The following is a 21555-nucleotide window of genomic DNA, read 5'->3' as shown; positions in this document are numbered from 1 at the left end:
TGAGGGTCAGAATTAACAAAAACTGCTGATGTGCCTTCAGGCATTTCCTCACAATCTTGAGAGCTAGCAACTTGGTTCCTCATTCCAATACTGTAATAGGGAAGTAGCAACGGCTGGGGATGAGAAGCCTGCATGTTGTTGTCAGATTCAGTAGGTAGCCGTGTTGGTCTGATGCAGTTGAAATAAAAATAAAATAATAAAATGTCCAGTAGCACCTTATAGACCAACTAAGTTTGCACACTTCTTCAGATACACCAGTATATCTGTTGTTGTCAGCCATGCAGCTGTAGTCGGGCTTCATTCCTAGGCTCTCCACCATAAACCTGAAAAACTAATCCTGTTAGACCAGACCAGAAGGGTGGAATGTTGAAGAGGGAGAAGCCTAAGAGATATAAGGAGTTGGAATTATGACCTGAGGGGAGGTGAGGAGTGGTAAAACTGAGAAGGTCCAGAAGGCTCAATACTTCGTGTTTGCAGGCTTCTGGGGTGGGGTGGGGTGGGGCAGGGGTGGGGGTGGGGGTGGGGGAGAGAAGCCTCCACTTCAGAGAATCTACGATTTCAAAAAGTTTCAAGGTAACGTTATTTGCAAGTGAAAAATAAACCACATCCAAACCAGAAAAAACAGAATGGTCACAGGCGGAGTAATTGGCTTTCTTGGTGATGGTGAATGTTAAAAGCTCCTGGCAGCAACATTTCAAGAACCATAATTGACCATTCCGGACTGAACCACATGCAAACAAGAGTCAGATCATGGAGCCCAAGCCTGGTCTACAGCGATGAACAGGAACTTCATTAGCTATGAACTCCAAAGTGTAGGATTCTCTCCAAACCTGTGTCAAACTCTTGCAGCATGTTGCAGTGATAACCCTGCTTTTTGCAGTGCCCCTCTCCCAATCTGAGTAATTGACACATCAAACTCAACACTGAACACTGCAAAACTTTTGACACAGGTTTGGAGGAGACCCCAAATTTCAGGGTTTGTAGTTACTGAAGTTAAAGGCAGGAGCTCTCTAGGCAGGTGTTTCTCCATCCTACCTGGAGAGTGACCCCACACTGCTTTCTAATGCCCCAGCAGAAACCGTTTTTTTTCACAGCCTCAGCTGACCTTGGAGCAGCATGAAAAAGGTGGGGAGCAGAGGGACGCCTTTGCAAAAGCCCACTTTGCCAAATAGTTTTGGGGAAAGCATGAGGGCCAAACCAGGTTCAAACCATGCTTCAGATGTGGCCCCTCTGAACTGTGGATTCAAGAGCCTAAGGATGTCAGTGAAATTTAAGTTAAGAACACAAGAAGAACCTGCTAGATCTGGCCAATGGCACATCAAGTCTAGCGTCCTGTTCTCACAGGGACCAACCAGATGCCCGTGGGAAACTGGCAAGTAGGACCTGTTCACAAGAGCATTCTTCTTATTGTATTTTAGTGTTTTGTTGTAAGCTGCCCAGAGTGGCTGGGGAAACCCAGCCAGAAGGGCGGGGTATAAATAATAAATTCTTCTTCTTCTTCTTCCCTGTGTTTTCCAGCAACTGGGATTCAGAAGCATTAATTGCCTCTGACTGTGGAGACAGAGCATAGCCATCATGGTTAGTAGCCTTTGATAGCCTTCTCCTCCATGAATATGCCCAATCCTCTTTTAAAGCCATCCAGGTTGGTGACCATCAATGTCTCCTGTGGCAGAGAGTTCCATAGTTCACCTATGCACTGTATGAAGAAGTGCCTTCTTTTTTTCTGTCCTGAAAGTTTTATAAAATTATTTTATGTCACCTCTTATTTAAACTAAAAACTCCCAACCAGTGTCAAATTTCCTCACAAGGGAGTCCCATAAGTTTCTATTGTTTTAATAGATATACATTTTAATCCCCTAGTCCAGAATCAGGATTTTGAGTGACAAGTTACCAGAAAGGCCAAAAAATGTGACAAAGCAGCATTTTGAAATCACTGAAGGTTCCAGCTTTGCACATCAAAAATGCATTGCTTTGGTTATTTGTATCACATCAAGCTTGGATCCCCTTTGGCTGGGTCCCTGAACTCTCATCTAGCCATGTAATAGCCACCTCCAGATCTGCTTTAGGTTCAGGCGACAAGCAGCAGCACGAATGGGGGGAAAGCAGATTATTCTGCATTGTGAAATGAAACAGTGTCGTAAAGCTTAAGTTGATAACCAAACGGACAGGAAGGAGACACCAGCTCAGGAATCAATTGTTCCAGAAATTCTCCTGGCGTTTGGGAAGGTAGACACCCAAATCCCTCTTTCCACGCAGTTAAAAAGATTCATTCTGGACAGGATGAGAAGATGCAAAATGAAACAACTAGGAGATTAGCACAAAACCACACACGCAGGCTGCTGCAATCTGCGGGGGAAACACCCAGCAAGGCTGAAAATTGCTCTTGTTCAAATGTTAACTAAGCTTTGGGGCAAGAAACTTGCAGCATACAGCTGCCAGAAACAAGGGCACCTCTTAACCTTTTGATGGAAGACTGACCAGACCAGTTCATCTCTGATAGTTCCATCTGCAGAAGGAATTCCATAAAGCAGTCTTCACCAACCTGGCCACTTGGGTCAGCCCCACAGATGCAAGGGGGCTCCTTCCCAAGTATGCACCATTGCAATCCTGATGTACAAGATGACAAAATGGAAGAGGCTGCAGAAGCAAGCACGCCAGCCAGCCGTGTTAGGCTGAAAGCATCTTTGGCACACTAAGCATCCGAAAGACAAATCGGCTTCTCCTGGTGCACATGTAAGAGACAGAGTTGACAAAGGACAGGCTCATTTGGCACCCTGCCCAGACAGGCAGGCAGGATGCATGTTCCCAGGAGATCTGCACAGACAAGTATCACTTTAGTGTACAATTATGACCAAAATGTTGATGTGAAAGGGTGGACAGGAGGAGACAGAAAATATAGTTTTGGGGAGTGTGTGTGAGGTTACTTTTACACACACACAGCGCTGTATCCAACTAATATGTCCCATCAGTGCAAGAATTTACGCTTGTGCAATGGACCTTCTTCCCTGGTGCGCCCCTGCATCCACTTTGGAGGGTTGGGGGAAACCCCAGGACAGACTTAGGGGTGTACAGGGTGGGAAGGAAAGAGTGAGGAATTTATTTATTTTTTGCAAAGTCATTAGTGCTGCATTGGTTACAACCCCTACTGAATGATTTCCCCCATCTGTCAACTTAGCCCTAAGCAAGAAATGAGTCCACCTTTCTGTTTTAAGAAGAGAACTGGCACTTCTAGGAAGAGTTCAATGAAGGCACGCACCCCACCCAGCTACCAAGTCTTTCAACACCACCTGTCTCCTCTCAACAGCATTAGCACAGCAAAGGCAGACATAGGAAGGTGTCACTGGCCTTGAAACTAACCCAGCACCAGCTGTGGAAAGGGATTACTGGAATTGGCCAATTAAAAGTAAAATATGAAAGGAATGGAAATGTCTTTTGCTCCTCTGCTGCCACCAGGTGGTTCCCCTTCAGTACTGAATCCCCTTGCTTAACAGCAGGAAAATGCTTCCAGAAAGCCTGGGTCCAGATCAGTTCTTCTCCAAACTTTTCAGGTTCAGAGTCTGGAACACTTGAGCAGCTGTGTGGGTTAATTTGTAAGCGAGCCCCACTGCGTTCTACGGGATTTATTTCCAGGTCAAATATGTACAGGATGGTAGGCGGATGTTTCTGCCAATGCAGAGGAGCAACTTCCCCCTCTTTCCTCAAAAGAGAGACCGGACTCAAATGGCTAAGAACACGCTTTTTTATTTCCCCCTCCCACTGCCATTTCCCTTTTCCTGAAACACACTCAAGTGCCTGCGCCCAGTGCTCATCAAGGCTGCAGAGAAGTAAGAGTCCACAGGGTCACCTCGGTGCAAGAGCTTGTTCTGAAACTCGCTCCCGACAGGAGACGGGTGCAGCAGGTCGGCCTCGCCTTTGGGCTCCATCACCTGCTCAGGAGGCAGCCACCTGGGTGAGCGGGTCTTCGAGGTACTGGACCAGAGCTTGAGCCTGGGAAAACACAAGGACAGGCGGTTTAGGAACTTGGGAATCTGCCTTATATACAGAGTCAGCCCAATGGTGCACCGAGCTCAGTATTACCTACACTGATTGACAAAGGCTCGGCAGGGTTCTCTCCCAGCACTATCTGCAGATGCTGGGGATCACTGAGCTATAGCCCTCCCCATAGGGTTGAAAGAATTGGTTGGCTGTGTGCCCACCTCCTCTGCAAAATTCAGGTAAAGCAAACTTGGGCACTGGCTCAGGCATCGCCCTCAACAAGAGTACAGTGGTACCGCGAGTTACAAACACCTCAGGTTACAAACGCTTCAGGTTAGAAACTCCGCTAACCTGGAAGAGTTACCTCGAATTGAGAACTTTGCCCCAGGATGAGAACGGAAATCGTGTGCCAGCAGCAGCAAAAGCACGCCTCTAGTTAAGAACAGTTTCAGGTTAAGAAAGGACCTCCGAAACGAATTAAGTTTGTAACTAGAGGTACCACTGTAGTTGTTGAAAAGCAGAAGCTTCCTAACTCCTTGTGGCCATGTGCTGGCTGGGGAGGAGGCAGAAAGCATCCACAAGCCCAAATCTCACCGCTTCACATACTTGTAACACCAGTTTGGGGTACGTAAAAACAAGGCCATGACATGAAATGTGGAGCTGAGGTGACTCAGTTGCTAATTGTAGCTCAAGTCGGTAGAGCATGAGACTCAATCTCAGGGCTGTGGGTTCAAGCCCCACGTTGGACAAAAGATTCCTGCATTGCAGGGGGTTGGACTAGATGGCTCTCGTGGTCCCTTCCCACTCTACAATTCTATGAACAGTATAGTAACCGAATGATGTACAGACACGTATGGACCATACCTAAGTGTATAGAAATCAAATGTAAAACCGTCAAATGGTGTATGTGTATGAATTAGACCCCAGAGACCTTAATGCCTGCAATAAAATGCTATGAGTGGGATGGAGGAAGAGAAGAGTCCCCAATAAGCTGCCTTGAGGAAGCACCAAAGGTTGTGGCTGGATGTGTTGCTGCATCTCTTACAGGGAGACACTCTCTGGAAGTAGTTATTTTACTTGTGTCACCTTTCAAGATGGGCTGCCTCACAAGAATAAAAGCAATAAAACCAGGAGCAGGTTGACCCCTTACCTTGGCTTTCAGCATGCCAAATCCCACCGTCTCTTTCGCGTACATGCACAGGAGCAGATTGGCAACGCGGGTGATGGCAACACGGCCCTCCTTGGGTCGTTTTATGCATTGTAGAGGGCAGGGTAGAGAGGACAGAGAATATGAGTGCACAATATTCACAGACTGCAGGGCATTCAGGTTTCTCACCCTACAGTGGTGTTGCCCTATTCAAATTCAGACAAGCTTTCTGCCACTTTTAATACGGGGACAGCACACCTTTTCTGGGCCAAGGGCCATGTTCATCCTCTGAGGGCTGTGTGGCAAACTGGTCGTGGCCAATGTGCAGAAAAATGGGAGTGGCGAAAACCACTCCTCTCAAGGAAGGTTGCTTTCCAGAAGGCTTGCCCACCAGCTCTTCTACGCTATTGAAATAGTAATAGTCGTTCATTGGTAATCCTCTGAAATAATAATATTTTTAAAAAGGTGGACCTGGGGCCACAAAGCCATTTGGGAATGCTAGATATAGCCTATGGGCAAGCCCCCCCCCTTAAGAGCTCTGAAGAAAGTGTCCCACAATGAAGGGAGATTCTGGACCCCCTACCTTCCTCTACCAGTGAGGTTGTAGTGGACTGGGGCTCTTGCCACCACTCCACCATGAAGCTCCTGGGTGACCTTGGACCAGTCACTGCCTCTCAGCCTAATCTACCTCCTTGATCTGTTGTGAGGATAAAAAGGGGAGAGGGAGATGTATGTATGCCGCTTTGAGCTCCTTGCAAGAAAGCTGGGATATCAGTGTAATAAATGAATTCCTTAAAGCAGAAGCTTGTGTGTCCCCATCACAGGTCTCCTCTGGTGCCTGCTGGAGCAGCTCCAGGCTGCATGATGCCTACAGGGCTTGTTTCACCACCATGAGATGAATACATCCAACCTATTGTGGCTGTTGGCTGATGCACAGCCCAACTACATGTCGCACTCACCAGGTAGCAATTTGGGCAGCTGAGGACCTCAAGTGGCCCCCTCAACAGACATGCAGACTCAATTCCCTGTATTACAGGAGGTTGGACTCCAGGACCATTGGGTCCCTTCCAACTCTACAATTCCATGAATTAAGTCACCATGCAAAACAGTGGCTGGCAAGTTTGCCTCCTTGTTGCCATGACATCCAGAAGGGCAAACCCCACAGGGGCTGATCAGCAACACCTGCAAATCCCTGGGCAAAACTCTGTGCAGAGAGCTTTGCATGCGCCATTAAATCAGCAGATTGCCAGGGCTTCAGTGCACAGCATGGGCCGACTTTCCCACCTTCACCCCCCAAGCTTTTCTCTGCAGGCTGGTGGAGAAGCTGCTGGAAACCTCTTCAGGCAAGTGCTCCCTTGTAGTGGAGCCACTCTTAAGCCAGCAAATGTGGTTATGAAGCCACGTGCTGACTCTAGCTGTATCTTCTAGCCTCTTGTCGATCTCCAGCCCAAAGCTAACAGAGGCCAGGCTGCATATAGGGTATCCCACAACCACTATGTTCCATCCTTCCAATATCACTCCTCAAAGATTTCCAGATGTGCCATTTCATCGTGCATGGAAAAACATGCTGCCACAAAGGTGTGCCTCCAGCCACACCTGGGGATTTGAGGTTTTGTCCTATCCCTGAAATGGATGTTCCCGGTGACCAAGGCATCCCAGTGAACCAGCAGCAGCAGAGGTTGCCAGGATATTCAACACCTCATGATACGTACCATACAGTCCATTAGGATGAACTTCAGGTTATCCTCGTTGAACGCTTGGTGCCCATTCTTGTCATAAGCCACCCAGATATTGCTGGCGATGGCAGCTGTGACTCTGGCATCTGTGTCTCCGTAACCAGAATATGCAAGGAGAGAGCCCTCATTGTTCAGAAGGCTAAAGAGGAACAGCAAAGAGGATTAAATAGTCCTAGAGAATTGTGTCTATGTCTAAAAGTGATTTTGAAAGAGATTAACAGATACTTTTATTTGTAACCTCATGGGCGCTCATAGGAGGGTAATGTCCATGCAGCAAATTAAAACAGCATGCGCAACTGACATTTTGCACAGTCATGTTTACAGACCTGCACCTAACTATTTGCAACGTACTGCTTTAATTGAGCCTCTGCAGCCTGAGGTGTAGCAGTCCAGTACACACACATAAACACACTGCTAGTATGAATTGCTAAAAAAGAAACGAAATGCTATATAAAATTATATACGCACAGCTGCACACACAGAAAGAGACAGAAAACACACTCTCTTGACCAATTCAAGCCTGAAGTTCTAGAGTAGTTAAACCATGATTTACAACATTTATGCTACTGAAGAAAAGACTACAAGGCTGAAATGAATACGGCAGCTGGAATTGTACTGGTGTTTGCATGGATCAGTCTCAATCTTCGTTTGGGATAAACGATACCCTCAAATGGCATGTTAAAAGCTTCATGCATTTTAGAGTACTGCTTTTGTAAGGGAGGCGGGTGGCGCTGTGGGTTAAACCACAGAGCCTAGGACTTGCTGATCAGAAGGTTGGCAGGTCAAATCCCCGCAATGGGGTGAGCTCCCGTTGTTCGGTCCCTGCTCCTGCCAACCTAGTAGTTCAAAAGCACGTCAAAGTGGAAGTAGATAAATAGGTACCACTCCAGCGGGAAGGTAAACGGCGTTTCCGTGTGCTGCTCTGGTTCGCCAGAAGCGGCTTAGTCATGCTGGTCACATGACCCAGAAGCTGTCTGCGGACAAACACCTGCTCCCTCAGCTTATAGAGCGAGATGAGCATGCAACCCCTGAGTCGGTCACAACTGGACCTAATGGTCAGGGGTCCCTTTACCTTTATTCTGCTTTTGCTAGCCTTTTCAAATGCTTCATTATGTGCAGCAAAATAAAGCTCCCCTCCTAGATTCCCTCTAAGTGGTTATTATCATTAAAGCTAGCCAAATACACCTTAAGGCAGTGAGTTCCATAAGTTGCAGTGCAACCCTCTGCATTGCGACTCGCGAGTAAGCCCCACCAGCTCTGCTTGCCCAAGTACTCACAGGGTGCTCTGGACTCCTCCCGTGTTCGCCTGGCTCAGCACCTGCGTGAGGGCCTTGGGGCGCAGCATCACAACCTTCCAGCCAGACGCTCCCCTCGCAAAGCAGGGCGAAGCCTCGCATCAGCTGACCCAACAAGGAAATAACTCCGGGGCATGTTGGGAATTGTAGTCTTCCCCATCTCAACATCACTTCCGGTTTTCCCCTGTCCCCCGTGGAGAGGCTTCACCAACTTGTCGCTAGGAGGTACGTTGCGGAGGGCCGCTCTATCCGCCCTCTCTGGTCTCCTCCTGCTGAATTCTCTCTTCGCTATGAGCGGAGAATAACAGCCAAGGCCAGAGATCCCTTTAAAAACCCAAAAGTGGCAGCCTGTGTGTGACTCTCAACTTTTCCTATCTCTGTTAGCCCACGAACGTGAAAATCGGTTTCCCAACACGCACTTCCGGTGACACTAGGGAGGGCTGTTTGCACCACGAAGATGGCAAATGCGGCGCCGCGTCCGAACGTCCACGAAATCTGTGAGAGAACCGCAGAATGGCGGCTGCGGCGGCGGCCTTTCCCACGGAGGCGCCGAGTTCCTACCCGTATTTTGTACGGCTCTTCAATCCTAATCCTGAGTCGAGTTTGGGGGAAAAATTTGCTTCGCCGGAAGTGTTCTTCAAGTAACCGGAAATGATAGTTCCCGCGTCTCTATGGTAGCAGCAGGCAGCGGCGCCTCTCTGGCCCTACCTGCTCGGTGGCAGGTGGGCGGTCGGCCAAGATGGCGGAGCTGAGCGGCGGCGGGCCCGGCTCGGCCGGTGGCGGCGGAGGCGGCGGCGACAGCGGAGAAGGCGGTGGCGGCGGCCCCGAGTCGGGCCCGGGGGGGCTCCTCATCCGCGTGACGGTGAAGACCCCGAAAGACAAGGAGGAGATCCTCACCGGCGAGCGCGTCTCCGTCAAGGAGGTCAGCCGGGGCCGGGGAAGCTCTCGCCGGGACCCCTCAGCCTCTGCGGGCGGAGGCCAGGGAAGGGGCGGGAGGCGGCGGGGAGTGTCGCTTGTCTGCCCTCCCTCCTTCCCCTTTTCGTTACTGTCCGGCGGCGGCGAGGAACAAAGGGGCGAGGCGGGCTCTGAGGCGCTGGAAGGATTGGGGGGGAGGGGACCCCCACCTCTCAGCCCGCGCGGCACGGAGTCACGTGGTGGAGCGCCCACCCACCCCTTCCGGAGCTGAAGTGAGGGGTGGGCTGTTTTGGGGGAGGGTCCGCGGTCGCCCCGCGCAACAGAAAAGGCGCCGATGGGTGGGATTTGGGGAAGGAGCCGCTTGGGGCTGCCTATATACAAGGATGCTTCGCGCGCGGAACAGCATCCTCAGCTGCACCATCTCCAGGGCACGAGGGTCGCGGGGAGGCAGCAAGACACCCCCCGCCCGAGCCTCCCCGCAAAAGGGGAGGAGTGGGTTCAGGAGGCCCCCTGGCCTCGCCGGGCAAGGGAAGCTAGAGGCTCCCGTTTCCTCCCCGCTTCCTCCGCCAAGACATGCTGGTCTCAGGACAAGGCGGTCGGATGGGTTCCTGAAGAGAAGCAGGTGGAAGAGGAGCAGAGATAAAACATAAGCACCCAGGTTATGGGTGGTGGTGAATGGGGTCGATCAGAGTGAAAGAAAAGGAGGGTGGGTTGGGCAAGGCAAAGTGGTTGGGCAAGGAAGCAAGCAGGCTTTTCTTTCCTGCAACATAGAGGGAGAAATAGCGATGAAGCAGATCAGGCTTGAGGATTTGTCTGAGAGGGGAGAGAATGGGGAAAGGAAGAATGGGTAAAGCCTGGAGAAGAGAATGTGAACAATCTGGAGTGGTTGAGGCGGGATAATGAGGGCAGAAAGAGAAGAAATGAAGATGAGAGTGCCACCTTGTGGGGAAGATAGACAACAGCTGAGTGGATCCAGGAGTTTGTTGCACATCTTTCTGGGGTGTATGATGCATTGAAAGAGGGGGGAAATTTGGTTGGGTTGAAGCCTGGGGCTTGGAGGGGTGGTGGCAGAGAGTAATAAAGATATTCTGGTGCCCTCCGAATGTTTTATACTGCAGACATCCACAGGATACCTGGTTGGACAATGCTGATTTATGTAATAACTTCGCTGAATGTTTGAAGTTCTTCACATAATCATGATGGGAAGGGCAGTATTAGTTTCCCCATATTGCAGGGTGGGAGGGAGACTAAGAGACCGAGTAACTAGAGGAGCTTATGTGTTCATAGCAGGGGTGAGACTTGACCTGTGGAGCTTCTGCATCACAGGAATCTGCCTGGATGTAGGTGGAGGTCAGGTTAGGATGAAAAGGGAAAGGGCGGAGAAAGCAGACAGAGTGCTGTGTGGATGAAGAAACAGTGTTTGGTAAGGTGAAGCCAGGAGGCAGGAAGACTAAATGGACCTGTGGGGGATGAGGGTTGCCACCGCTTTGCCTTCTTGATCACTCCAAGAATGTTTGTGGAAAGCCTAACCTTCTAAAATGTCTTTTTTCCAGTTTAAAGAAGAGATTTCCCGTCGGTTTAAAGCCAAACAGGATCAGCTGGTTCTGATCTTTGCCGGGAAAATTCTGAAAGATGGGGATACCTTGAATCAGCACGGGATCAAGGATGGACTGACGGTGCATCTGGTGATCAAAACTCCACAGAAGTAAGAGCTTCCCTCTGAAAAGCAGGCCCATTCAGTCAGCTTTAGTTTATATTGCAGATATGTAACTTAGTAAGTGACAGCTTCCCCTCCTCAAAAGACTGGCTCAAATCCTTCTGAATAAGAATTACTTTAAGTAGCTCCTCTTTGCCTCTTTGTTCATATACAAAGTGAAACATGCAAAACATAGATAAAAACACCATATTGAATTCATAGTAAAAGAGAACAATGCAGTATGGCTTTAGTAGGTGACAAGCAGATTTAAATAACAAGCATAAATATCCAGGGGAAAACCTGGAATGCTATGGTGGTGTCAGCAAGAAATACTTTCAAAAGTAAATAACATGTTCTCCTAGGGCCTAGGTATCCTAAAGGGCTGCTGTCTCCTCTGTGAAGCTGACCACTGAATAAGATCTGGATTCCTCTGGGTGCCCCTGCATTTGGTGGTTAGCTGGGTGGCTACTGGAGTGCTATATGTTCACATAACAGTTGTGTCATCACCTGTCACTTTCCTTTATTTGCAGGACTCAAGACCCTTCAGTGGCGCCTGCTGCTTCCCCTCCTCCTGCTGCTGCTACTGCTACTTCTGTTGCTGCTGCTACTCCCTCGGCAGCCCCTGCTTCCCCTGCAGCCCCACCTCAGCCTTCAACATCCAGCAACACGCTCTCTGATGCAGGGAGCAGCAGCCGGAGGAGCAGCGGATTGGGAGCCACGCCAGGCCCGGCAGCAGATGGGACTCCTGGCGGAGCCACCTCCATCTTGTGTGAGCGTTGCTGAGTTTCTTCTGCTCGGGTTAGCCTTTGGCTTTCCTGTCTTCTTGGGCACCAGTGGGACATTTTGGGGTCTTTGCTCCCACCCCAGCAGGCGTGAGAGCAGAGTTCCAGGGTCTGAGGATCTCAAGGCAGGCAGTTCTGCTTTATTGATTTGTTAACAAAACAAACAAAAGTGCGAACATGTCAGAAAGAAAATTGAAGAATAAAAAAAATGGGGTGGCTTGTGTGACCAGATGGATTAGTTGGTTTATAAATGGACTCTTTAGTTTTAAAAGCTTAAGAGAAATACTGAAGGGAAAACCTTCCTAATCACATGATTCATGTGAAAATTGGCCACTTGCAGGAGCCCCAGCTTTGTCTTTTCACACTTGTATCCAGGGGTCAGCAAACCTTTTCAGTAGCTTTGTCCCTCAGTCTTTGTAGGGGGCCGGACTATATTTTCCGGGGGGGAATGAACAAATTCCTATGCCCCAAAAATAACCCAGAGATGCATTTTAAATAAAAGGACACATTCTACTCATGTAAAAACACGCTGATTCCCGGACCGTCCACGGGCCAGATTTAGAAGGCGATTGGGCCGGATCCAGCCCCCGGGCCTTAGTTTGCCTACCCATGCTCTAATCCTTATGGGTCTTTTGAGCCTGCCTCTAAGGGTTGTTGAGCTGCTGGGTCTGATGCACAGCAAGATCCCAGAGAGCAAGAGCTGTGGTTGTTATATCTCATCCTGCCTCTTCAGTAAGCTCTGTGCATGAGTGTAGCCAGGATTTTTGTTGGCTTTTATTGGGGGGGAGGGAGAACCTCTGATTTTGATTGATTTGGCTACACCAATGGCTCTGTGTTGGTAGTAGAAGGAGCAAAAGGGAGATGGGCCTTAGGTTTTAGCCATTCAGCCCCAGGCAGACCTTTCTCATTCATGCTTCCTTTCTTTCTGTCTTCTGTCAGCTGGCTTTGGCGGCATTGCTGGACTCGGTCACCTGGGGATGGGCTCTGCAAACTTCATGGAGCTTCAGCAGCAGATGCAACGGCAGCTGATGTCCAACCCAGAGATGCTCTCCCAGATCATGGAGAACCCTCTGGTCCAGAACATGATGTCCAACCCAGACTTCATGCGGCAGATGATCATGGCCAACCCCCAGATGCAACAGCTGATGGAGCGCAACCCAGAGATTAGCCACATGCTGAACAACCCTGAGCTTATGCGCCAGGTGGGCTGTTGTTTCCCTGCTTGTGGCTTGAGGCAGTCTTTGAACTTTGTTTCAGGCATCGCACCAAACCAGGGTTTGCACTAACCATAGTTCAGAGCCCAAACCATTATTGTTTGCTTTTGTCATATTTCCGCTCATGGTTTTCTGTTTGCCCTTCTCTTCTCAGACCATGGAGTTGGCACGTAACCCTGCCATGATGCAAGAGATGATGCGCAACCAGGACCGAGCCCTGAGCAATTTGGAGAGCATCCCTGGAGGGTACAATGCCCTGCGGCGGATGTACACAGATATTCAGGAGCCCATGTTCAGTGCTGCCAGGGAACAGGTAGGCTAGGTCTGACTGTATCCTCTAAGCAGAACATAACACTCATTTAATTAAGATTTCACAAGATTCACCAGGTTTATTGCAAATTCCTCAGACACGTTGATAAATGTCTGTGACTGGTTACCTCCCTAGCCTTCATGAGCACAGCAGTACTTTAATGTTCTGTGGTTTTGATATGAATCCTGCCAAATTGGTTAAGAGTTTTATTAGGTAATTCACTCTGGAATTTTTGTACAAAGATCAGTTTAGGAGGTGAATGGCAAAAACTGTTTGTACTTTTCAAAGATTAGTATGCAAATCAAGTCCTCAAAATTAAGTTAGTCACATTCATAAACTTCAATGAGTCTGCTTTGAGTAGGACTAGGATAAGATACAGCCCTGTGGTTACAAGTGTGCAAGCATCCAAGTTTTAGTGATGGTTGTTTTCATTTTCTCTCTTTGTTTCTGTGGTGACAGGGCAAAAGCTATAGTTTGTCAGTTCCAAAGATCACATCAAGCTGTTGCTGGTCTGCAAACCAGAGTTTGTTTAAACCATGTTGTTTGACGGGTTTAACCATGGTCTGTCAGTTCAGGCATCACACCAAATCATAGGTATGCTCCTTACGTGTGGTTTGTGTGCTGTCTGAATAGAGTCAGAGACTCAGGGCTGCTTACAGTAAATAATGTAGCAGATGGTAAACACGTATTTGGTGAAACCTGCAGTTTAAATCAAAGCTCTGTTTTGTAATCCCAGCACACCTTCATTTCATTTTCTTGCTAATCCCGTGAAGCACAATTCGTCTGAGAGTTTGCAGAGTCACTCATTGAGCCAAATCTTCTCTGTCTAGTTTGGCAATAATCCCTTCTCTGCCTTGGCCGGGAGTTCCGACACCTCGAACTCGCAGCCCCTGCGGACGGAAAACCGAGAACCGCTGCCCAACCCTTGGAGCCCCACGCCTGCCTCTCAAGGCCAGGCGCCAAGCGGCGAAGGGAGCACCGTCTCGGTGACAAGCCAAAGCACACCCACCGTCTCCAACCCTTTGGGGATCAACGCAACTAACCTAGGATCTGGTACGTACATAACTAGCGTGGTGTCCGAGGGGCGGTAGGTGATCCTGGCAGCTGCGCGTTTGCACTCAGAGCTGGCCTTTCTAGATCACAGAACTGCTCTTCATTTCGAAGTGTGGTAGTTCTGTGGTTGTTTAACCTGAAGATTTTTGACTGTTCCGGAGAGATGAGAATCGGTTGACATTTACACTCTGCCACAGTGACAGTTTAAGAACCGGGATTATTGCTCAATTGAATGGAAAAACCCTTTTACTTTAGTGTGAGGCTCTCATGGGTGACAAGGAAAAAACATTGTCACCCCCAACCTCACAATCTGGTTGCTGAGCCAGTGAGAGCCAGTTTGGCATAGTGGTTGGAGTGTTGGACTAGGACCTGAGAGATCAGGGTTCAAATCCCCACTTGGCTATGGGGAGTCAGTGCTGCTCAACCTAACCTACCTCACAAGGCTGTTGTGGGGATGAAGTGAGGAGGAGAACCATGTACGCCACATTGAGCGCCTTGGAGACAAAGGTGGGATAAAGAAACAGTAAGTAAAAAAGTCTCGTTACTGTTTTCTACCAGCTAATGCAATGGCATACTGGTATTAAGTAACTCACATAGGTAAAGTCAACTCTTTAACATACTTAACCTGTTATGGATGCATTCTCTGAGCTTGTGGTGGTCCTTTTTTCTGGAAGGATCCAATAGGTGGCTCAACAGGGAGGGGAAAATCAGGTTTTGTTAATCACGTTCTGTGTATTTCATGCATGTGCATTAAGTGAAAAAATGTACATTGATTTGGCCCATCATTCCCACAAAACAACTGTTTATCTCTGTCATGACACTTTTTGAATTAGGAAAGGCTTTGTGGGGGTTTTAGTGGTTTGTATCCGTTGGGGAAAGAGCAGGGATCTCATTATATTGTTCATTGCTACAGTAAAAAAAAGATACCTTTTTGAAATTAAAGTTTTTAAAAATACATCCATGTGACTGCAGTAAAAAACCAAAAGCCAACAGGATTCTGCCAAAGGGTTAAAATCAGAAAGGGGGTTGGCTGGGCTTCCAGTGACCTTTTAATTCAATGAACTTAACCCAATTTTGGGACTTTGTTTTGAGATCCCTGGTTTTGTTGCTGGAGTGTGATCAGGAAGCAGCTTCAGGCATCTCGCCCCATCTAGGTTGGCAGAGCTATATGTTTGTTGGCTGTTAATTTTTCAACTCTCTCCCCTTTGTTACAGGAATGTTCAGCAGCCCTGAGATGCAAGGTCTTCTGCAGCAGATCTCAGAGAATCCCCAGCTCATGCAGAACGTGATCTCTGCCCCTTACATGCGTACAATGTTGCAGACGCTAGGCCAGTACCCTGACATTGCAGCACAGGTGAGTACAGCCCAATCTGCCTTCATAGGGCCCAATACGTGAAGGGGGGGGGGTCTGTTAGCCAGGAAGCCTCCTTTTGGTGTGATGTTGAGCAGTGCAGCACTCTTACCTTAGCAAAAGCGATTTCTTATCTGTAACTGACAAAGCTGCAGCAGACTCTCATGACTCCTGCACTCTCATGTTTGCTTTTTATAAGTCAAGTTGCAGTGTGTGCTGTTTGCAGAATGGGCCCCTTGATGTGAATTGATTACTAGATGTGGAATTAAAAACTACCAGAAGAAGAGCCCTGCAGCTGGATCAGTCCAGTGGCCCGCATCCTGGCCCTCAAAGTGGCCAACTAGATGCCTGTGGAAAGCAGCAAGCGGGACCTGAGTACAGGAGCCCTCTCCCCTCCTTTGGTTTCCAGCAGCTGGTATCCAGAAGCATTGCTGCCTCCACCTGTGGATCAGTAGCCTCCTATGAGATGGTCTGATCCTCCTTTCAAGCCATGTAAATTGGTGGCAATTGCTGCCTCTTGGGGGAATGAGTTCCATACATTAACTATGTCCTGCATGAAGAAAGACTTTCTGTCATCTGTCCTGAATCTTCCAAAAAGGGAGCAGGAATAGACTAAAAAGGTCCTATATTTGTGTGCTTTTGGTGGCATCAGAATATGCGGCTGTTGCCTAGCTGCCTGGGACATGTGCTAGGAATAGCAACTTCCGCCTTCCTGAGCTGCCTTTGCTCTTCTTTGCAGATGATGGTGAATGTTCCCCTCTTCGCCGGCAACCCCCCGCTTCAGGAGCACCTGCGACTCCAGCTACCTGCCTTTCTACAGCAGGTGCGGCATAAACAGTGTTGTCCTTGATTTCGGGAGTAATAGTTTACTCAGGGCTGGACTTCAAAGAAGCTTTGTGTAGAGGCTGAGGAACAAAAATCCATAATGGACTGGCCAGGCCCTTTTAGTGATCATGTCACAATAATAATTTTCAGGTCTGCAGTCTCCCTGCTGTGGGGATTTGGGGAGTCCTTGTTCAACGTATTTATTTGTGGCAGCCCTATGAAGCCGCAGAGATCTATCAGTATTGTCTACTCTGACTGGGACTGGTTCACCATTGTTTTGGGTGGAGAAAAGTCTTTCTCATTACCTGCTGATGGATCATAATATCTTTTTTCCTTCTAGGCACCCCTTTGGCCAGTTGGATGTTGGGGTTTGGATGGAATGCTAAACTCAGTATTACGTTCATCCGCATTGGGCTGGTGTGGTCCCCACTCCGACTCTTGACGCAGCCACGCGTGTTAGATATTGGAAGCTTTTGCTTCAGTTTTCAACATGCCATACTTAAGGCTAACCACAGTTCAGTTGGGCTCAAGTATAAAAAGAAACTGTGGTTAGTTGAAAAGCAAAGCAAAACTTGTTTGAAGGCAGCCTTTCCATTCCTGACTTTTTGTCTGGTTCCCTTGCTATTATTTAGTTTACATTCTCTGTTTGAGTTTATTGCTGCTGCCATTTTATTTGTAGATTTATTGATTTGTGGTTGTTGTTTTTTAAAAAATTGATCCTATCGTGAGCCACTTTGGGTGCCTCATATTGATAATTATAATACTCTGTTGTTAATTTTAGATACCAGAGATTGAATCTGGGACCTTTTGTATTCAAATAGTGTGCTCTACCGCTGTGAGTGGGTCTGCAGTAACTGCAGTTGACAGACACAGGGAGCGGCATGCCTTGGTGGCAGTTGAACTGATACTAAAATCTAGTGTATCCAGTGACTGGACAAAAATGAAAAAGGAGGTTGCCCAGTGCCAGTGAAAACCCCCCAAAGGTTGAATATCACCAGATGGCAAAAAAATGCAATTGAGTATTTGAATAAAATGCAGGATGGAAACCATCGTATTTTAATAAAATAGTCATATTTTAGGTATAGGATTGTTTAGAATAGCTATGAGACAGAATCCCTAAGCTCTCATCTGAAAGCTCAGTTAACATTGAAAAACTGCTTGTTTTGAATTTTACCAAGAGCTACGTTATAAGTGAACAATGGTAATCTATAGGATTAGAGGTCGACAGCTGACCTTTTTCAGGCTGAGGGCTGCATTTGACCCATGGTGGAGGGGGCATAAAAGCCTTTTGGCATAATCAAATCACAGCGGTAGCCGTTAGTAAAACTGTTAAAGCAATAGTAACAAGACAAATTGTGTGGGGACGTGTGAAAGAAGGCCAGATTTGGGCTGTGGGCTAAGCACCCCTGCTAGAGAAACACAGTGATGGCCGTTCAGTGACAATCTAGCAGTTTCACAGTACTGGCAGTAGTATCAAACCCTTCCGGTAGCCAATACAGTACCGGCAAATTTTACACAGGGGTAAAATGCATCTACTCAAACCCTTGGAACGTCCCCCACAGAAGCATACCTCGCCTTCAGGAGTCAGTGAGCTGAGTGGGCCTTGAGCTGTAAGCAAAAGCTTAGAACTTTTGAGCTCTCTGCTTTGCTTACTGAGCAAGGCCTGCTCAGCACGCCGGCTCTGGGATGCAAGATAGCACAGGCCTATCAGAGATCTCATGTGACCATTTCCAGGCTTTCAGAGCTGGTGTGCCAAGAGGACCTTCTTGCCTGGTGTACAAGGCAGAGAGCTTTTTCACACCGGAAAAAACTGGTGTGCATTTCATTTGTGCAGTTTCAACCAGCTGGCCTTCAACCGTGCAAGGTTGGAATTGCACTAGTTAAATGCGTTAAAGATGTGATTGAATTGTATCCCAAATCTTAAGCTTTCTTTATGACTAAAGGACCAGAGTAGAAGACATCCAAGAGATGTTCCCTTGAAACTGGTGGGTGGCTCACTTGTGCTTTTTGTCGCCCCCACCCCAGATGCAGAACCCTGATTCTCTCTCGATCCTGACCAACCCTCGTGCCATGCAGGCCCTGCTGCAGATCCAGCAGGGACTCCAAACGCTGCAAACGGAGGCCCCGGGACTGGTTTCCAGGTAACATAGGAGCTGACTCAGGCCTTGGGGGCACTACAGCAGGTTTCAGCCTCTGAAGAAGGGCAGCAAAGCAGCAGGAGGTTCTTGCTCCTCCCGCTTTCAACTACTAAGATCAACATAGAAGTCCTTTCTGTGGGCGTCCTGGGAACAACACGATGCATATTGTTTGCGTCAACAATATATGTGGCAAGTCTGTTCCTAGAAATTCTGTGTAATACGACAGGGTAAAGACAATACTGTTTCTGGCTTTTTGTTACGTTACTTATTAAGACTTGATTCAGGTCCCTAAAGTCGGCCGCCTTCCCTCAGGGATTTGCTGCCTTGCGCTAAGTAGCTTCCCCCTGTCTCATCTTGCAGCCTTGGGACTTTTGGAGCCCCTCGCGTCCCTCCACCCTCTGCCGGAGGAAGCACAATCCCTGAGACCCCCATCTCCTCAGCTTCTACACCTGCTAGTGCCTCTCCAGCTGGGGACAGCAACCCCCACCAGCAGCTCATGCAGCACATGATCCAGCTACTGGCCGGTGCAAATTCTCAAGTAGGTAGTGGTGCATTTCTCTCCTGAATCTTTGTCTCTTCTCCCCTTGACCCCTTTTGGTTGGGGTGCAGTGCAGTCTCAGGCAGACATATGAATCTGATGTTTCATTGTACAGCCCAGCACTTTCTATTCCTGTCTGGCACAGCCTTTCTCAACTCTGCTACTGGGTGTATAAAAAACAAAGTGCCATCTCAAGGGCCGTGGTCCCAAGCTGTATAGGGACTTGCATGTTAGTACCAGCACCTTGAACTTAGCCAGGTAGCAAATGGGCAGCCAGGGCAAAGCCCACAAGTGAGGTGTTATTTGCTGGTGTTAGTTGGTCCCCACATGGAACCAAGTTGCTGAGTTTACACCAGCTGCAGCCTCTGGATAAACCCCAAGGGTAGCCCCTCCATAGATCATGTTGCAGTAATCTAACCATGAGGTTACCAATGCATGGACCACTAGTCAAGCTATCGCAATCCAGGAATGACCATACTGTCTTAGTTGCAGAAGAGAGCATCTCACACACTACAGTGATCTTCTGGGTGTGAAAGGGCTGCTGGAAGCCATGGGTGCATGAGGGGTTTGGGTAGGCCGCTTGGTCTGTGCCAGATTACCTGCCTTGAGCCATGCTTGCTGTACAGCTCACACACACTCTCTCTCTCTCTCTCTCTCTCTCTCTCTCTCTCTCTCTCTCTCCTCCCCCCCCTCATGGCAGGCGCAGAGTCCAGAGGTCCGGTTCCAGCAGCAGCTTGAGCAGCTCAATGCAATGGGCTTCATCAACCGTGAGGCAAACCTTCAGGCGCTCATTGCCACTGGGGGAGACATCAATGCCGCCATCGAGAGACTCTTGGGCTCCCAGCCTTCCTAACATCGTAGGCCCCTCCAGTCTGCGACATATCAAAACACAGACCTCTCGAGGATTGTCATTGTCAGGCCCTCCGACAGCTGTCCATGAATTTAAAAACTGGAACAATAACTCCCCCCTTCAGTTCAGTGCATCCCGTTCTATGTTTTCCTCTGAAATGCTTCAAAAACTGCCTTGTGCATGGATGATTCCAGTTCTTGAAAAACGGCCATTTTGAGACATGTTTCTCCCCTGCTTCCCTCTCCACCCACACCCTGTTCCCCCCAAAATGAGGCTCCTACTCTAACTGGTCAAAGTGTAACTTCTAGATAACCCAAATAATTGTGTTGGATTAGCTCGCTTTTAAAATCATATAAAAGCTTTATTTCTTTTCTCCCCCGCCCACCTGCCTTCCGACCAAAAGCAAAATATGAAGGGAATATCTGCTCCCGCCAACTCAAAAGACTTTTTCTCATCAATAAGAAAGGCACACGATTTGGAAATTCCAGTAGGCAGAAAAAAAGGAGTGGTCCTTTTGCACAGTGACTCCAGCGCCTCAAACCTGGATGGACTTGAGCATCACGCTGCCTTCCTGCTTTTATCTTTAGTGGTTATGGGATGTCAAGATGTGGAGTTGGGGTGGGCGGCTGAGATTACCTGAGAGCATTTGCCATTGAAAAGAGGTGCTGAGCTGTCCTGCTCATAAGGTGTGGTGGCTCTTGGGTTGGAATAATGTTTTGTTATCAGCCTCCCTCCTTTGGAATGTGAGCTGCCTCCTTGATGCATCCAAAAACATGTCTTGCTATTTTTCTCCACCCTCTTCTCCCCGGCCACAACTCCCAGTACTTGCCATTGGTCCTCCAGTCAAAGGTGCTTTGATGCAGCAGACTTTGGTGGAGTGGTCTCTGTGTTGCATGCTTTTTGAAAGAACAAGGGCAAAGAAGGGAGGTTGGGGAATCCCTTCACATCTGTGGGATGCTATTGATAGTTCTCCCCCCCTTTTTATTCCCTTTCTCCCCCCCTCCCCCCGTTTTAGTTCAGAGTGTTTAAAAATCTGGTTGCTAAAGAGGCTCTTGAGGGCAGTGTAATCTGCAACAGAAATTACAAGTTCTTATCCAGGAATAAAATGCACAAAGCATCTGTCTTTTCTCCCCACCCCCTTTCTCTTTGTGTATGTGTGGGGAGTTCATTTATTCTCTGTAGGCATGCAGCCTGCCATGGCATTCCCCACTTGGCTGAACAGAGCCAGTTCTCCCTTGTGCTTGGCAGGGAGATCAGCGGATGATGTGGATAATCTCACTCTGCTTCGAGGCAAGACCTACCTATCGCTTTCCTGCCTTTGTGCCTGTCCAGCGTATTGTTTAAAAGATCAGAGTACTGTGCCACAGTGACTTCGTATGGGTTCCCTTTTTTATTTTTAATCCCTTTCCCACTAGCTAATAGCTAATGCTGTTCTAGGCTGCATCAAGAGAATTATAGTGTCCTGGTCAAGGGAAGTAATAGTCCTACTCTATTCTGCTGTGCTCAGACCGCACCTGAAAAACTCTGTCCAGTTCTGGGCACTGCTATTTAAGAAGGATATTGATAAGATGGAATGTGTGCAGAGGAGGGCAGTCACGATGACCAAGGGTCAAGAAGAGGAACTATTGGGGGGGGGGGAGTTGAGTATGTTCAGCGAAGAGGAGACTGGGGGGAGATAATGATGGCCATCCTCAGATACCGAAAGGGATATCACATGGAAGATGGAGCAA

At 48.4% G+C, this 21555-nt stretch overlaps 3 protein-coding genes across 4 annotated transcripts in view; 2 read left to right on the top strand and 1 right to left on the bottom strand.

The window, feature by feature from the left end:
- The window catches only part of LOC310834221 (uncharacterized protein), a 28092-nt gene extending 24488 nt beyond the window's left edge, over positions 1-3604 (top strand). The window contains exon 5 of the mRNA XM_083717754.1: positions 3213-3604. Within this exon, the coding sequence (XP_083573880.1) occupies positions 3213-3232 (20 nt within the window). The 3' untranslated portion in view covers positions 3233-3604. The remainder of the gene's footprint in view (positions 1-3212) is intronic.
- A 121-nt stretch (positions 3605-3725) lies between these two features.
- On the bottom strand, positions 3726-8382 carry LAMTOR2 (late endosomal/lysosomal adaptor, MAPK and MTOR activator 2). Its single transcript, XM_083717808.1, has 4 exons — positions 8136-8382; positions 6835-6997; positions 5126-5215; positions 3726-3987 (listed from the first exon to the last, which is right to left on the bottom strand). The coding sequence occupies exons 1-4, from the start codon at positions 8201-8203 to the stop codon at positions 3931-3933; spliced, it is 378 nt and encodes a 125-aa protein (XP_083573934.1). The 5' UTR covers positions 8204-8382; the 3' UTR covers positions 3726-3930.
- Positions 8383-8527: 145 nt separating this feature from the next.
- Positions 8528-20959, top strand: UBQLN4 (ubiquilin 4). Of its 2 annotated transcripts, XM_083717276.1 has the most exons (11): positions 8528-9075; positions 10622-10773; positions 11295-11533; positions 12486-12748; positions 12915-13073; positions 13901-14123; positions 15338-15477; positions 16214-16297; positions 18325-18440; positions 18798-18975; positions 19676-20959. In XM_083717276.1, exons 1-11 carry the CDS (start codon positions 8893-8895, stop codon positions 19826-19828), a joined length of 1890 nt encoding a protein of 629 aa, XP_083573402.1. In that variant the 5' UTR covers positions 8528-8892; the 3' UTR covers positions 19829-20959. The 2 variants fall into 2 exon arrangements, 1 of the variants encoding a protein (XP_083573402.1); XR_014559041.1 differs by lacking the exons at positions 18798-18975; positions 19676-20959 and adding an exon at positions 16640-16847.
- The last annotated feature ends 596 nt before the right edge of the window (positions 20960-21555 follow it).

This window comes from Podarcis gaigeae (assembly GCF_964106915.1).
Source record: "Podarcis gaigeae genome assembly, chromosome: 16".
Lineage (NCBI taxonomy): Eukaryota > Metazoa > Chordata > Lepidosauria > Squamata > Lacertidae > Podarcis > Podarcis gaigeae.
Note: the sequence above shows the minus strand (reverse complement) of the source record. Positions and strands in the feature narration are given on the sequence as shown.